This window comes from Sminthopsis crassicaudata, chromosome 3 (assembly GCF_048593235.1).
Source record: "Sminthopsis crassicaudata isolate SCR6 chromosome 3, ASM4859323v1, whole genome shotgun sequence".
NCBI classification, from domain to species: Eukaryota; Metazoa; Chordata; class Mammalia; order Dasyuromorphia; family Dasyuridae; genus Sminthopsis; species Sminthopsis crassicaudata.
In genome coordinates this window covers 648,772,234-648,787,904 of record NC_133619.1, presented here as the reverse complement: position 1 = coordinate 648,787,904, position 15,671 = coordinate 648,772,234, and the positions used below count along the sequence as shown (strand labels likewise).

The 15,671-nt window shown below is 40.1% G+C and overlaps 1 protein-coding gene across 6 annotated transcripts in view; it reads right to left on the bottom strand.

The window, feature by feature from the left end:
- LOC141565030 (zinc finger protein 713-like) overlaps positions 1-10,906 on the bottom strand; it is an 87,492-nt gene extending 76,586 nt beyond the window's left edge. For 2 of the 6 annotated variants that reach the window (XM_074308013.1, XM_074308021.1), the window contains exons 1-3: positions 10,747-10,901; positions 9,856-9,988; positions 6,260-6,386 (exon numbers count right to left, since the gene is read on the bottom strand). In XM_074308013.1, the coding sequence (XP_074164114.1) occupies positions 6,260-6,386; positions 9,856-9,888 (160 nt within the window). In that variant the 5' untranslated portion in view covers positions 9,889-9,988; positions 10,747-10,901. Of the gene's footprint in view, positions 1-608; positions 4,376-6,259; positions 6,387-9,855; positions 9,989-10,746 lie in introns of those variants that run through there. The other 4 variants (XM_074308018.1, XM_074308019.1, XM_074308015.1 and 1 more) reach the window with 4 other exon arrangements.
- Between the last annotated feature and the right edge of the window lie 4,765 nt (positions 10,907-15,671).

The following is a 15,671-nucleotide window of genomic DNA, read 5'->3' as shown; positions in this document are numbered from 1 at the left end:
TGTGCTAAAAAAAGGTAAAGCATTAAGTTTTTGTGATGAGAATTCATTACTTGGTAAAAATTATGGGGAAAACTAAAAAGCAGACTGGCAGAAATTGAACGTACAATAATATTTTATATTTACTAAGAAGGTCAATTTAGATGTAAAAGGGGACATAAATTTTTTAAAACTCACAACACATTGTCTATCACACTCATGGATAATTTTAAAATTTATGAATGAGGAGGCAGCTAGATAATGAAGTAGATAGAACACCAGGCCTGAAGTCAGGAAGACCTGAGTTCAAATCTGGCCTCAGAAGCTCAACACTTCCTAGTTGTATAACTCTGGGCAAGTCACTTAACCCCAATTGCCTCAGCCAAAAAAAAAAAAAAAAAAAAAAAAAAATGAATGAAGAGACAGAGAGCATTATAGGATAAGAAATGGATAATTTCAAATGCATTTAGTTAAAAACTTTTGTACCAAAAAATCAATTTAGCCAAGACCACAAAAAAAGCAAAATATTATACATTTTTATACATAATTTTTAAGATAAAGATTCCATGTCACAAACATATAAAGAAATTTGTCAAATGTATAAGAATATGAATCACTCTCTAGTTGAAAAATACTCAAAGGTAGCTTTTAATGAAGAAATCAAAACTATTTACAGCCATATGAGAAAATGATCCAATTCATTGATTAGGAAAATGCAAAGTAAAAACACCATTATGATATCATTTTGGGGACACTGATATATTGTTGCTAAAATTATAAACTGATCCACTCAATTTGGAGAACAATCTGGAATTATGAACAAAGATTTCTAAAATTGTATATAACCTTTGACCCAAAAATACCACTATAAAGTCTGCTTCCCAAGATATTTTTTAAAATAGTTTTTTTTTTTTTTTAACAGTTCTTTTATTTTATTTACAAAACATATGCATGGGTAATTTTTCAACATTGACCCTTGCAAAGCCTTCTGTTCCAAATTATCCCCTCCTTCCTCCCAACCCCTCTCCCCAGATGATAGGTAGTCCAATACATGTTAAATATGTTAAAATACATGTTATATCCAATATATGCATACATATTTTTACAGTTCTCCTGATGCACAAGAAAAATCAGATCAAGAAGGGGAAAAAGAAACTGGGAAAGAAAACAAAATGCAAGTAAACAACAGACAGAGTGAGAATGCTATGTTGTGGTCCACTGGGACAAAGAGCTAGAAATTGCCATCAATTGATGAATGACTAAAGAGGGATGGAATAAGACCTAAGATTAATGGTTAATAGATTCAGCAGTGGTTGATGATGGCATGTGCTTAGAGGCTACTTCCGTAAAGAGACCCTTCCAGATTCCCCAGTTATTAAGCACTCTTCCAAAACCCAACCCACTTTACACAGATGTTCCTCTTACCTGTGTCAGGTCCCCCAGGGTTCATGGTCAAGCATTAATGGCCTCTTCTGGCTTACACTGTGTTTTCCCCCTTGGCAATTGCTCAATCCCTTTTTCTTTATTAAAGTTCATATGGATTTAGCCTGCCACAAGCAGCATAATAATAATATTTTTTTTTCTGCAGCTGCAGGTCTTCTAAACTTACAGTTATTTTTACGACACCTCGCCATGACTCCAATATACTTCTGGGGTCCTAAACTCTGTCTCCCCAACATGTGGTGACAGAACTCCATCACATTTGAGCTGGTACTCTATCCACTGCACCAATTAGCTGCCCCCATCACAACTTGACTTTTATGGAAATATTTTGCATAATTTCACTTGTAATTTCTTCATTGTGGGTAAGAATAAGAGAAAGAACCTAAAAATCTAAAATCTTAAAAACAAATGTAAAAATAAAATAGGTCTAAATGTAACTGGGGAAAAATATTAAATAAACTATTTTTTAAAAAAAGAAAAGGGAAGCCAAAATACCTCCCAAGTCCAAATGCCTTAAGGAACACAGAAAATGGAAAAGATCTAACTCAGTAAAAGTTCCATGAATTCAAAAATAAAAGGTTTGAATAATGAGAAAAATAAAGAGAAATAGGGAAAAATTTTTTTAAGGAAAAGATACAGAAAAATGAAATTAATCATTTAAAGGATAGGAAATGGGGGGATGGAGGTGGCTCAGTGGATAAAGCACCAAGTCCTAAAATCAGGAAGACCTGAGCTCAAATATATTCTTAGACATTTAAAACTTCCTAGCTGGGCAAATCACTTAACCCTGATTGTTTCAGCTAAAAAACATACATATATATATATGTGTGTGTGTGTGGGTGTGTATGCGTGTGTGTGCATGTGCGTGTAGGAAAGGGGACTCTACCTCAATTTTGAATGAATGTCACTGAAAAAAAAAAAAAAAAAAGACAAGAGCAAAATGCCAGAGATTACAATGGAAAAGATTCAAGGCATCTTCTAAATAAGAATTGCTCAAAAATATATTTGACATAAATATACTTGGGGAATAGAGAGTACTGGAATTTTGCACTGATTATTAAAATTTATAATGGGAAGATTTGCTTTTTTTTTTTGTCATTCTTTATTTCAGCTAGGTGAGAGAGGTACAAGGATTTTTTTCCTATAAAAATTTTTGTTTTAAAATAAAAGTAAATTGTTAGGTATAATCTATAAGTGTAGCTAGGAGAATTCTTGATTCAAGATATTGATTTAAAAGACAGAGAATGTCATCAAAATAATTTTATGTTTTCTTGTAATAATATCTTCAACACTGGTGAAAACCAGGAAACAGGAAACCATCAATATCTGATTTCTTTTTTAACTTTGAAATTCATACAAATGAAATCAAATGAACATTTTAAATTTACACAAAACAGAAAAATATATCAAGAAACAAATCTGCAAAGACTGAATTCCTTTTCTGAGTAATAAAGAATTCAATAAAACATTTTTCAAATTTTCCTGTTCTTCTATTCCATTGCATGTATCATTACTGTAATAATGCCTTATTATTTTAGATTAGAAGATTAGAGGAAGGACAATCCTATGGCTAATACACTTCCCACTGCTATCCTCTCCCAAAATAGAAAAAAACAACAACAAAAAAATCTCCCCCCAAAAAAGGTTTCACTCCAGTGTAGATTCTCTGATATCTGGCAAGACAGGAGCTGCTTCTAAGATTCTTTCCACATTGATTACATTTAAAAGGTTTCTCTCCAATGGATTCTCTTATGGTTAGCAAGACAGGAACTTTGTGTGAAAGCCTTTCCACAGTGATTACACTTTAAAAGTTTCTCTCTAGTGTGGACTTTCTGATGTTCTGCAAGCCTGTAATTACTTACGAAAGCCTTTCCACACTGATTACATTTAAAAGGTTTCTCTCCAGTGTGGATTCTCTGATGTAAAGCAAGACTGGAACTCTGTGTGAAAGCCTTTCCACAGTGATTACATTTAAAAGGTTTCTCTCGAGTATGGATTCCTTGATGTCTAGCAAGATTGCCTTTCACTGTGAAAGCCTTTCCACAGTAATTACATTTAAAAGGTTTCTGTCCACTATGGATTCCCTGATGTCTAGAAAGATGGGAGCTCCATTTAAAAGTTTTTCCACACTGATTACATTCATAAACCTTCTCTCCAGTGTGCATTTTCTCATGTTTTGCTAACCTGGAGATATCTGTAAAAGTTTTTCCACATTGATTGCATACGTAAGGCTTTCCACACTGAAGACATAAATAAGGCTTCTCTCTAGAGTGAATTCTCTGATAGTCAAGCAGGAATGATCTGTTATAAAAAGCTCTCCCACATTTAGTACATTCGTGGGAAATCTGTACAGTATGATCCTTCTCCAGGCTAGTAAAAGCTGGATTCCAACCAAAGGCTTTCCCACACTGATCATATCCAAATCTTTTCATTCCAGGATGGTAAGGAAGACATGAGCGATAGGATGAGGCTGCTTCATTTACATTATGTTCATCAGGTTCTTTTCTAATATTCATCTGCTGATGAGTAAGGAGAATAGAGCTCTGACTGACAGCCTTCTTACTTTTATTGCTTAAAGAAAGCATTTCTTCATTATCACTTTTCTGTTGGCCACTGAGGTCTGAACTGCACTTCACAGATATATCCCCTTGATTACCTGGAACCAAAGGCTCTACCTCTTCAGTGAAGCATGTCTTGTATTCACTACCTTGAGGATAATCACTTCCTGAAGTCATTTTCTTACAGTGATATAGGATAGAAGACCAAATGAATCTCTTTCCAATTTCATCCAATTCACAATCACTCTCTCGATATCTATCTACTTGGAGATTCAAATCATGCAATTCCTTCAAACTGAAATCAGAGGGACCATCCATGAACTTTTGCAGGTCATATTCTTCCACAAAAATTCCCAGCTTTTTACTCATCTCATTTACTGTGAACCCCGTTTCTACATCTGAAGAAGACAAACATATACAGAAAATGACATACACACATGTATAAACACAAATAGCAATGTTACATAAGAGTCACTGAAGCTTGTCACCAAACTAAAAATACAAAACGTCATATGTGTACTCAGTGTAAATAATGGCTTTTAACAATGCAAGTCATTTTTAAGAAGAGACAGATTGGAGGTAGCTAGGTGGTGCAGTGGATAAAGCACCAGCTCTGAAATCAGAAAGAACTGAGATCAAATCTGGTCTCAGATACTTAACACTTGCTAGGTTTATGCCTGGACCAATCAGAGAATTATCCTGTCCCAATGAAATATACACATTCAGCAAAGGCAGGGGCGTAAAGCCAAGATGGCTACCAAATACTTAATGCCAGTAGATTACAAGTCCTCTTTGTGCTGGAATAGTTTTTGCTAATTTAGAGGAAAAACTGAGCCAACAAACAATTGAAATTTGTAAAGCAGATAAGGAGTAGACTGCTTTCAGAGATTTGTTGGATAGTACCACATTTACTCATCTGGGAAAAAAGTAAACATCCAAACTGGTTTGATGAAAATAAAGGGGAAACTCAGAAGGTATTAAATGAAAAATGAGAACTCTACAAGATTTACAAGATTACAAGTACTTTAGATCATCCATCTCTAGGAAGGCAGTATTCAACTCTCCCAAAAATATAAGCAAAGGTTAGACATGTTAGATTTTTAGCCCAGCAAATAAAAGCAGATAAAGATCATTTTTACATTTAGTTAACAAGCCAAAACTCTTTTATGATGCCCTGAAGTTTATTTATGGACCAAAGACCTAAGCTGCCCAATGCTGATGGAGCTACACTGATTAGTGATAAGGGTATGATAATGGAAGAGATGGGCTGAACTGTTTCATAAAGTTCTCAACACACCATCATCAACCACTGCTGAAGCTATTAACAATTGATTATAGGTCATACTCCATTCTTCTTTAACCATTCATGAATTGCCCACAGTCTCTAGCTCTCTATCACCTAAAAAGAGAGCTATCAATCTTTTAAAACACAAATTTGCTTCTTTTTCCCCTAATTATCTCGGCAAACAGACCTTAAAGTGTATTTTGGAGACAAAGGGGATACACAGTTTTATAAGTTAATTCCAGATTGTTCTCCAAAGTGAGTGGCTCAGTTCATAATTTCAGCAGTATATTAGAGTTTCCAACATGATATCAAGATGAGGTTTTTGATTTGCATTTCCCTAATCAATATTAAGTTTGAATATTTTCTCAAATGGCTGTAAACAGTTTTAATTTCTTCATCAGAAATGACCTGTTCCTATCCCTTTGAGTATTTGAGACATGAGATCTTCATCTGAGAAGTTTTCTCTAAAACAAGACCCTTTGTTCTTCTCCTTCAATTACCTCACCCTGCCCTTCACCATGCAAGAGCTGAAAGCTTTGGAAGTTGAGACCCCAGGCCAATGCAGATGCCCCCAGGGGTTGCTCTTAGATAACTCACTAGAGTCTGCCTAGAGTGCATAGAACTTCATTAGGGTTGAATCTCTGCCTAAGGAGAGGAGGTCCTTCCTATGATGCTGTTTATGGTCCTGACAACTTCTGGCATTTTGGTCACTTTTGCTGCACAAAATGAATTTATTTTTTGTTTTAGGGGCCGTTCGTAGGGAGCTAAGCATGTTTTCAAGGAGTTTACCTAACAAATGTGACAGTAAGGTCAGCTACCTGACTGAGGGTAAATTATGTAACTCAAAAAGTTACAAGACCAAAATGGATGGAGACTTGGTGCACTCAGATGACTGAATGATCAATTCAATTTCTGGGATGCAACACAATTTGTTTCATTTCTGTGCTCATTTTGAACTGATGATGAACACCAACAAAAGAGAGAAAATGGTCCTTACCCAGGGACACCAGATTCCGGACATTCTCCAGCATGACCTCCTTGTACAACTCCTTCTGAGAAGGATACAGGAGTCCCCACTCCTCTTCAGTGAAGTCCACCATCACATCCTTGAAGGTCACCAACTCCTAAACCATCAAAATTCACTTGATTTAGTGCTGAAAGGGACTCCAGAATTCATGTAGTCCAACCCTCATCAAGACAGAGAAAGCTGAAGTAGACATGGGAATTGTCTAAAATTCATATAACCTTTAGGACTATCAGAGCCCACACTTGCAATCAGGCATTAAGGACCCAATGTAATATTGAGAAAAGCATTTTCCATTTCAAATGAGAGTCATGTTGGATAATAAAAGTTGGGGAAAATGTCTTAATATAAAAAAAGAATTTTTTTTTTTTGATTTGAGAATTTTTTTTTTTTTTGATTTGAGAATTTTTAATTCTCAAAAGAATTAGGGAGAATATATGAATTCTATAGAATCTGTAGAGATGAAAGAGAGAAAGTTGATGTGAAGAAGGGTCTTAAGTGATTACATATGAAAAAAAAATTCTATGAAGAGTTTGTGAGAACCTGGTAAATATTATGTATTCTGGGGAAGAAACCGTCACCAGTGATTACTGAGGAGAGAGCAAAGAAATTATCTAGTAAATTTCCTATGATTCTAAAATGAAATCTAAATTAGATGAAAGCAGGAAAAGAATTTTAAAGAGAATCTGGCTTCAACTAGCTACTATGAGACTCTTCCCAGACAAGTGATGAAGTGTTATCTCTTCTGATAAGGTGAGTTTATTAATAGAATGTGTTCTGTGAATGATTAATTGGGACACTGTCTCCTAGAAACCTGTGCTTTCACTCCCCAGGTAGGATTCAGCCAGGAGGTCAGAGAGATCAGAAGTTCAAGCTGGACTGAAGTGCCCAGCATCCAAAGCACAAGAAGGGGCCTTTGATACCACATTCCTTGTCCCTGATTCAGCCCTCTAGACCAGAGGATCAGGCTCCCCTGGCTGGGGAGCCCTTTGAACCGGCCCAATCCTTATTCTGTGACTGCTTCCCCCCATTATTCTTTGCCACCCAATGCCAATCTCCTTCCTTCTCTAACTCTGGGAAGTACAATCATGTCCTCCAAATCCTATGACCCAGACTTTTACACATCTAGTACTAGGAGTTTTCCTAAGTGAATTTTGGAGAAAACATCACTGACTTCATTTAATGCGATGTTGCTATCCTTTTATCAATATACTTCACCTTCAGTATCTTTAGTCCCCCAGTCACTGTGAGAAAACTCAGAGCACTCATTTCCAGTCCTGTTACTATCTAAGAAGGCACAAAGGACTTGGCAAATGTTGCCTGAGTAACTGAGCAGTTATTTTTTTCTTTTCTTTCTTTCTTTTTTTTTTTTGTTGTTGAGGAAATTGGAGTGAAGTGACTTGCCCAGCTTCACACAACTAGGAAGTTTTAAGTGTCTGAGGCCACATTTGAATTTAGGTCCTCCTGACTTCAGGGGTGGTGCTCTATCCACTGGGCCACCTAGGTAACCTAGTTATTTTTTTCTTCCTGTGTTTTCTAGCTCTGCCATAAATAGCTATGATAAAGACTTTTGAAACTTGAATTCTCAATTAACATTTTCTTCTTTTGGTAAAGATGTATTTTTCAAGGAAATCAGAATAATGGGAAATGATCTTTCTATCAAGTTTCTCTGATAAAGGCCACATTTCCCAAATACACAGAGCTGAATCAAATGTATAAGAATAAAAACTGTTCCTCAACTGAGAAATGATCAAAGGAAATGAATAGTTTTTAGATGACAAAATAAAAAATGATATAGGAAAATCAAGTGCTCTGAATCATTTTTGATTAGCAAAATGCAACTAAACACAGTTCAGAAATACCCCCTCATATCTATCAGATTAACTAGTAAGACAAAAAATGATCAATGCTAAAAAGAATGTGGGAATACTGGGATACTAGTGCACTGAAGAGGAATTGTGAAGTGATCCAAGCTTTCTGGACAGCAACTCGGAACTATGAACAAAGGGCAACCAAACTGCAAATCTGTAGATCTACCAATAGAATAGCACCACTAGGTCTGTATTATTCCACAGAGATTACAAAAAGAGGGAAAGGGATTACATGGGCAAAAATATTCATAGCAGCCCTTTCCTGGAGGCAACATTGTGGAAATTGAAGGCACGAATTCCCATCAACTGGAGAATGGTTGAAGAAGCTTTGGTATATGAATATAATGAAAAAGTATCATATAATAAGAAATGATGAATAGGCAGATTTCAGAAAGAACTAAAAAACCAAACTGATGCAAACTGAAATGAGCAGAGCCAGGAAAAGATAGAATACAGAATCAGCAACAGAGTGATCAGCTGTGAGGGATTCTGCTCTTCTGGGGAGCACAAGGATCTAAGGGAAATAGAAAAGACTCAAGAAGGAAAAGGCTTTCCACACCCTAACTAAAGAATTGATGGACTCTGAAAGTGACTGAAGAATATATCTTTTAGTTCCTTTCTTCTTTTTTCTCCTCTTTTGATCTTTTTCATTTTTTAAAACTCTGATTAATATGGAAGTATGTTTTAAATGACAGCCCATATATACTTAATCAAGTTGCCTACCATTTTAGGAGGAGAGAAAAAGGGATGGAGAAAAATCTAGAACTCAAAATCTTATAAAGATTAATGTTGCAAATTGTCATGACATGAAATTGAAAATAATTTAAAACAAACAAGTAAATGTACCTTTTTGCATTTGGGTCCTAACCAGACCTTAGCTCAAACTTCTTTATCTATCTATGAGACCCAACAAATCCAACCCAATGCACAGGTCAGGTAAGGAGGAGAGACTGTCTATGACTTCTGAGGAAATGTAACCCCTTATTGATGGAGTCTGCCACACCCGCCAGTGGATAAATAAACCATAGTTTACTCTCTGTTGGACCCTGACCATTCCCACCACAGGATCAATGGGATGATCTTTATTTGGCTCCTGGCACATGGGAGACACCACGACACCCAGCCCAGCCTCCTCACACCTTCGTCTTCCTCTCTGCCCCAGGGACAGTGGCCTCCTGGCTTAACCAGGACCTCTGTCCCCTGCCCTGGACTTTTTTCAATGGCTTTCTCCTGTTTGCAAAGGCCTCCGGCCTCCTCTCCTGCTTCCTTCTGATCTCAGCTAAATTCTCCCTTTCTGAAACAAGCTTTTCCATGTCTCCAAACTGCTGACCCTTCCCTCTGAGAGTAGCTCCCGTCTACACTGTCCAGCGCAGGTGTGGACACAGCTCATGAGATGTTTTCTCCCCTGGGAGCTCCTTGAGGGCAGAGCTGACTTTTTTTCTTCACCTCCCTCTGCATCCTCAGTGGTTAGCAGGAGCTTGGCCCAGAGGAGCTAATTTCTGAACATTTATTGGCTTGATCTGAGACCTGGCAAAGGAGAGACTCGGAGAGCCCTGGGAGCCGCTGTGAGGTCTGAGGGGGCAGGGAATAGTGCCAGGAGGTCGATTCTATCCCTGCTGCCAGCCCTGCCCCCCTCCCTCTGACAGGAGGAAGCTTCTGGGCTCCCTTGGACTCCCCCTGGGCAGGGACTGCACTCACCTGGGACGAGGGGCTCCGGCTGCCAGGGGCCATGGCTCTGGGCTTGGGTCCTGTCCAGCTGGCCTGGAGAAGGAGAAGGACCTCAGAGAGGGAGGACGGGCCTGACACTTCTCTTCTCAGGCTGAATGCGGACCTGTCCACAATGAGAGAGAGAGCTCTGAGGGCAGGGACGGGGGGGGGGGGGGGGGGGGGGGGGGGGGGGGAGAGGCTGCTCCCCAGGAGGAGGCGGAGAGAGGCCACCTGTGGGTGCAGAGACCCTCCCAGGACCCCCGCTCTGGACACTAAGGCCTCCTGCACTGGGAGGGGCAGCCCTGGGAGCATGAGCCCCCTGGGGTGAAGATCACAGAGCCTTCACCCGAATCCCTGGAAGGCCAGTGTGACCCTGGCCAAGCCCTTGATCCCTGCCTCAGTTTCTCCCTCTGTAACAAGGGACCCTCATCTGCCCAAGGCTCCAGAAATGACAGACGTACCACGACCACCAGGAGGGAATTAGGTCGAGGAGCACAGCTGGATGGGAGCCTGAACCCCCCCACCCCCACCCCTTCCAACCAGTAAACCTCCTCCACCCACACTGTCTTCCAGAGCTGCATGTGGTGAGCGCTTCCTGTATACCAGGCCTGGTACTCAGCGCTTCCCAGAAGGGATCTCGTGGGGGGGAGGGGAAGGGCTGCTCTCACCCCCTTTTCCCACTGGAGGAAACTGATGCACGGTGTAAAGCTATGGAATCCTCATCTTTCCCAAAGTGCGCAAAGCCCCACTGGCGACCGCTGAGGCTCAGTGGGGGAGGGGCCACCAGGAAACACTCAGCAGTGCCCCCCCCCCAGCCACAGGGATGCACAAGCACGCCCCTCCCCCACCCCCATCTCAGCAGATGCAATCACTCAGGCACACCTCCCCCCACGCGCAAGCCCGCAGCTCCGTTACACGCCCCACGCACAGCTCCTGCACATTCGTTCTCCACCGGCCTCTCTCAGGCGCGCGCTCCCACACTCGGAGCCCGTACTTCCGCACCAGATTTCCACACGACTCAAGACGGGCCCCCGAACTGGTGCGGAAGGGGAGGAGCCTTAAGGAAAAGGGAAGTCCCAGGCCGCGCCTGCGCACAGACGCCCTCCTGCCCTTCCCCTCTCTCAGCACCAAAGAACAGAAATAAACCTGGGAGCCGGAAGCTGCGCTGGAGTCTCAGGGCTCGGCAGCCCAGGGCCCGAGGCGGGGCGTGGCGTCACCTGGAGGCCTTCTAGGACCCGAGAGGACTTTCCTCGGCTCCTTTCATTCCTGGCTCCGCCCGCCCCTTCTTTCCCGCGGGTTCCGAGCCCGTGGGGAGGGCGGGGGGTCTGTGCCCGGCCGAGGGCAGGCTCCGCTGCTGCTCCTCAGGGACTCTCAGTCCGCTCTCACGAGGGCCCCTCCCGCGCCTTCGGGGCCGTCTCCGTCTCAGTCCCCGTTCCCCGGGAGTTAAGCTGGGCCCGGAGCGCTCCCTCCCCCGGGGCCGCTTCCGTCTCCGCCAGGGGCCGTTCTCAGTACGCCCCGGCCTCCGGAGGGAGGAAGTGGCCCGAGCTTACCCCCCCTCGGCCCTTCCCGTACCGAGTTCTTCGGCTTCCCCAGACCTTCCTTCCCGCGCCGTGACAGGGATCCGGTCCTGGGATCTGTCCCAGAATACAGGAGGCGTGTGGGGGTAAAGGCCACGGGACTCTGCTGTGGGGGGAGCACCCGCTTAGAGGGGGAAGGGCACAGGGAAGCCCCCCTCCCCCTTCCAGAGAGGAGGTGAGGGAGACAGACTTGTTCCTGGCCCAGAGTCACAGAGTACGGACCCCCGGAGCCAGGGCGGGCCGCAAGTGTGGCCTGATCCAGTCCGCTGTTCAATCAAGGAATGCCTTGACTCAAAATGGACGTTTTAGCAACTGACTTTACTCTGAGACCAGAGACCCAGGAAAGATAGCAATAAAAACAGCCAGGATTTCCACAGTGATTTCATGTTTGCAAAGTGTTTCATAATTATTGTCCAATGTAATCCTCATTTCCACTCTGGGAAGCAGATGCCCTTGTTATCCCCATTCTACAGATGGGGAAACTCAGGCAGGATCAGGTTACGTGACTGGCTTATGAACATGAAACAAGATGGATTTACAGGTGAATTCTACCAAACATTCAAAGAACAATTAGCCCCAATGTTATATTAACTATTTGAAAAAAATAGGGATTTAAGGAGTCCTACCAAATTCCTTTTATGACACAGACATGGTACTGATACCTAAATCAGGTAGGTTGAAAGCAGAGAAAGAAAACTATAGACCAAATCTCCCTAATGAATATTGATGCTAAAATCTTAAATAAGATATTAGCAAAAAGACTCCAGAAAATCATCCCCAGGATAATACACTATGATCAAGTAGAATTTATAGCAGGAATGCAGGGCTGGTTCAGTATTAGGAAAACTATCTGTATAATTGGCCATATTAATAACCAAATTAACAAAAATCATATGATTATCTCAATAGATGCAGAAAAAGCATTTGATAAAATCCAACATCTATTTCTATTAAAAACACTTGAGAGTATAGGAATAAATTGACTTTTCTTTAAAATAATCAGTAGCATCTATTTAAAATCATCAATAAGCATCATATGTAATGGGGAAAGACTGCAACCATTCCCATTAAGATCAGGGTTGTGAAACAAGGTTGCCCACTATTGACATTACTATTCAATATTGTACTAGAAACTCTAGCCTCGGCAATAAGAGTGGAGAAAGAGATTAAAGGAATTAGATAATGAGGAAATCAAACTATCACTCTTTGGTAATGATATGGTGGTATACTTAGAGAACCCCAAAGATTCAACTAAAAAGCTATTAGAAATAATCCACACCTTTAGCAAAGTTGCAGGATACAAAATAAACCCACATAAATCATCAGCATTCTTATATGTCACTAACAAAATCCAACAGAGTTACAAAGAGAAATTCCATCTAAAGTAACTACGGATAGTATAAAATAACTATTTGCCAAGGGAAAATCAGAAATTATATGAGCAAAACTACAAAACACTTTCCACACGAATTATGTCTGATCTAACCAATTGGAAAAATATTAAATGTTCTTGGATAGGATGAGCAAATATAATAAAGATGACAATACTACCTAAATTAATCTATTTATTTAGCACTATACCAATCAGACTCCCAAAAAACTATTTTAATGACCTAGAAAAAAATAACAAAGTTCATATGGAAAAATAAAAGGTCAAGAATTTCAAGGGAATTAATGAAAAAAAAAAAAAATCAGATGAAGGTGGCCTAGCTGTACCAGATCTAAAATTATATTATAAAGCAGCAGTTACCAAAACCATTTGGTATTGGCTAAGAAATAGACTAGTTGATCAGTGGAATAGGTTAGGTCCAAAGAACAGAATAATCAATAACTTTAATAATCTAGTGTTTGACAAACCCAAGGACCCCAGCCTTTGCGATAAGAACTCAATGTCTGACAAAAATTGCTGGGAAAATTGGAAATCAATATGGCAGAAACCAGGCATTGACCCACACTTAACACTGTACACCAAAGTCAGGTCAAAATGGGTTCATGACCTAGGAATAAAGAATGAGATTATAAATAAATTATAGGAACATAGGATAGTTTACCTCTCAGACTTGTGGAAAGGGAAAGAATTTGTGACCAAAGGAGAACTAGAGATCATTATTGATCACAAAATAGAAGATTTTTAATACATCAAATTAAAAAGCTTTTGTACAAAATAAACTAATGCAAACAAGATTAGAAGGGAAGTAATAAATTGGGAAAATATTTTAACAGTTAAAGGTTCTGATAAAGGCCTCATTTCCAAAATATATAGAGAACTGACTCTATAAGAAATCAAGCCAATCTCCAATTGATAAATGGTCAAAGGATAAGAACAGATTCTTAGATGAAAAAATTGAAACTATTTCTAGTTATATGAAAAGATGCTCCAAGTCATTATTAATCAGAGCAAATTAAGATAACTCTGAGATACCACTACACACCTGTCAGATTGGCTAGAATGACAGGGAAAGGTAATGCAGAATGTTGGAGGGGATGTGGGAAAACAGGGACACTGATACATTGTTGGTGGAATTGTGAATACCCCCAGCCATTCTGGAGAGCAATTTGGAACTATGCTCAAAAGTTATCAAACTGTGCATACCCTTTGACCCAGAAGTGTTGCTACTGGGTTTGTATCCCAAAGACATCTTAAAGAAGGCAAGAATGTTTGTGGCAGCCCTCTATGTGGTGGCCAGAAACTGGAAACTACATGGATGCCCATCAATTGGAGATTGGCTGAATAAATAGTGGTATATGAATGTAATGGAATATTATTGTTCTGTAAGAAATCCCCAACACGATGATTTTAGACAGGCCTGGAGAGACTTACATGAACTGATGCCAAGTAAAATGAGCAAGACCAGGAAATCGTTGTGTACTTCAACAACAATACATCCAGCAAAAGAACTCTAGGAGATGATTACTACATAGAATTCCCAATTCCTTTAATTTTGTCTGCCTGCATTTTGGATTTCCTTCACAGGCTAATTGTACACTATTTCAAAATCCAGTTCTTTTTGTACAGCAAAACAACTGTTTGGACATGTATACATATATTGTATTTAATGTACACTTCAACATATTTAACATGTATTGGTCAACCTGCCATCTGGGGGGTGAGGGGGAAAGGAGGGAAAAAATTAGAACAAAAGGTTTGGCAATTATCAATGTTGTAAAATTACCCGTGCATATATCTGGTAAATAAAAACTATTAAAATATTAAAAACAAAAATGATACAGCCAGGAAGGGCCAGAAAAGGAGGCCTTTAAAAGTCAGCATAAGGAAAGATTACATAATTAAAGACTGGTTAGCAAAGCATTTCTACAAGGTTATTTTGTGCCAGAAATCACAACTTGAACACCAAGCAATTGGGGATGGCTGAAGAAATCATAGTCTGCGATTATCAAGAACGATTGAGGAGAGATGACAAACATTAGGATTTGAGACAAAAACTATTTCCTCTACTGAGTTTTATGCACAGTGAGAAAGCTGACTAACTGGGGACCCCACTCAACCCTGAATCAGTATTAATCAGTCAATTATTACTTTATGGTAGACAAGCATTGTTATTGATTTTTCATTTTGTAATATTCAATAGAAATTTAATAGGAAAAGAATGAGCAATTCAATGTTGTAAGAATTATGTAGGAATGGTCCTTCTGTTGGAGTCTTTGGGCAGGCTTCATGCTTGTATAATAGAAATTATTTCCATAACAGGCATAAGACCGACTTCCATAACTTCACTATTGTGAGAATGATGACAAGAACTCTTCCCATCCTGTCTCCCCACAAGCCAATCTGGGACATTGGAAAGCCCATAAGTTCTCCCTGAAATGTTCTTGGGGATGTGTGATCTTCACTTGCCCAACTCCAGGAATGGCTCATCCATTCCTGATCACTGAAAGACCCCATCTTCCCTGGCCCAAGCCAAAAAGAGACATAATCTGTTATGGGCCAGAATGCTGAACTTGAAACAAAAGACTCTTACAAGGTGCTAAGTCAGTGGAATTGATAAAGACAATAGTTATCTAGTTTAGCATGGTTCAGTATGATAGATTTAATCTTAAAGGAAATAATGGTTTCATAATGATTGGTTTATACTCAATGTAGAGCATAAAAGCTAGAAGCCTCAGCCAGGTAGATTTGAAGAGACTCAGAGGGAAGAGAAGACAGGTGGGAGCTCGAGCTCTCAGAACTCAGGAGAGAGATAGGCCTCTAAGAAAGCTAACTGGGCTCAA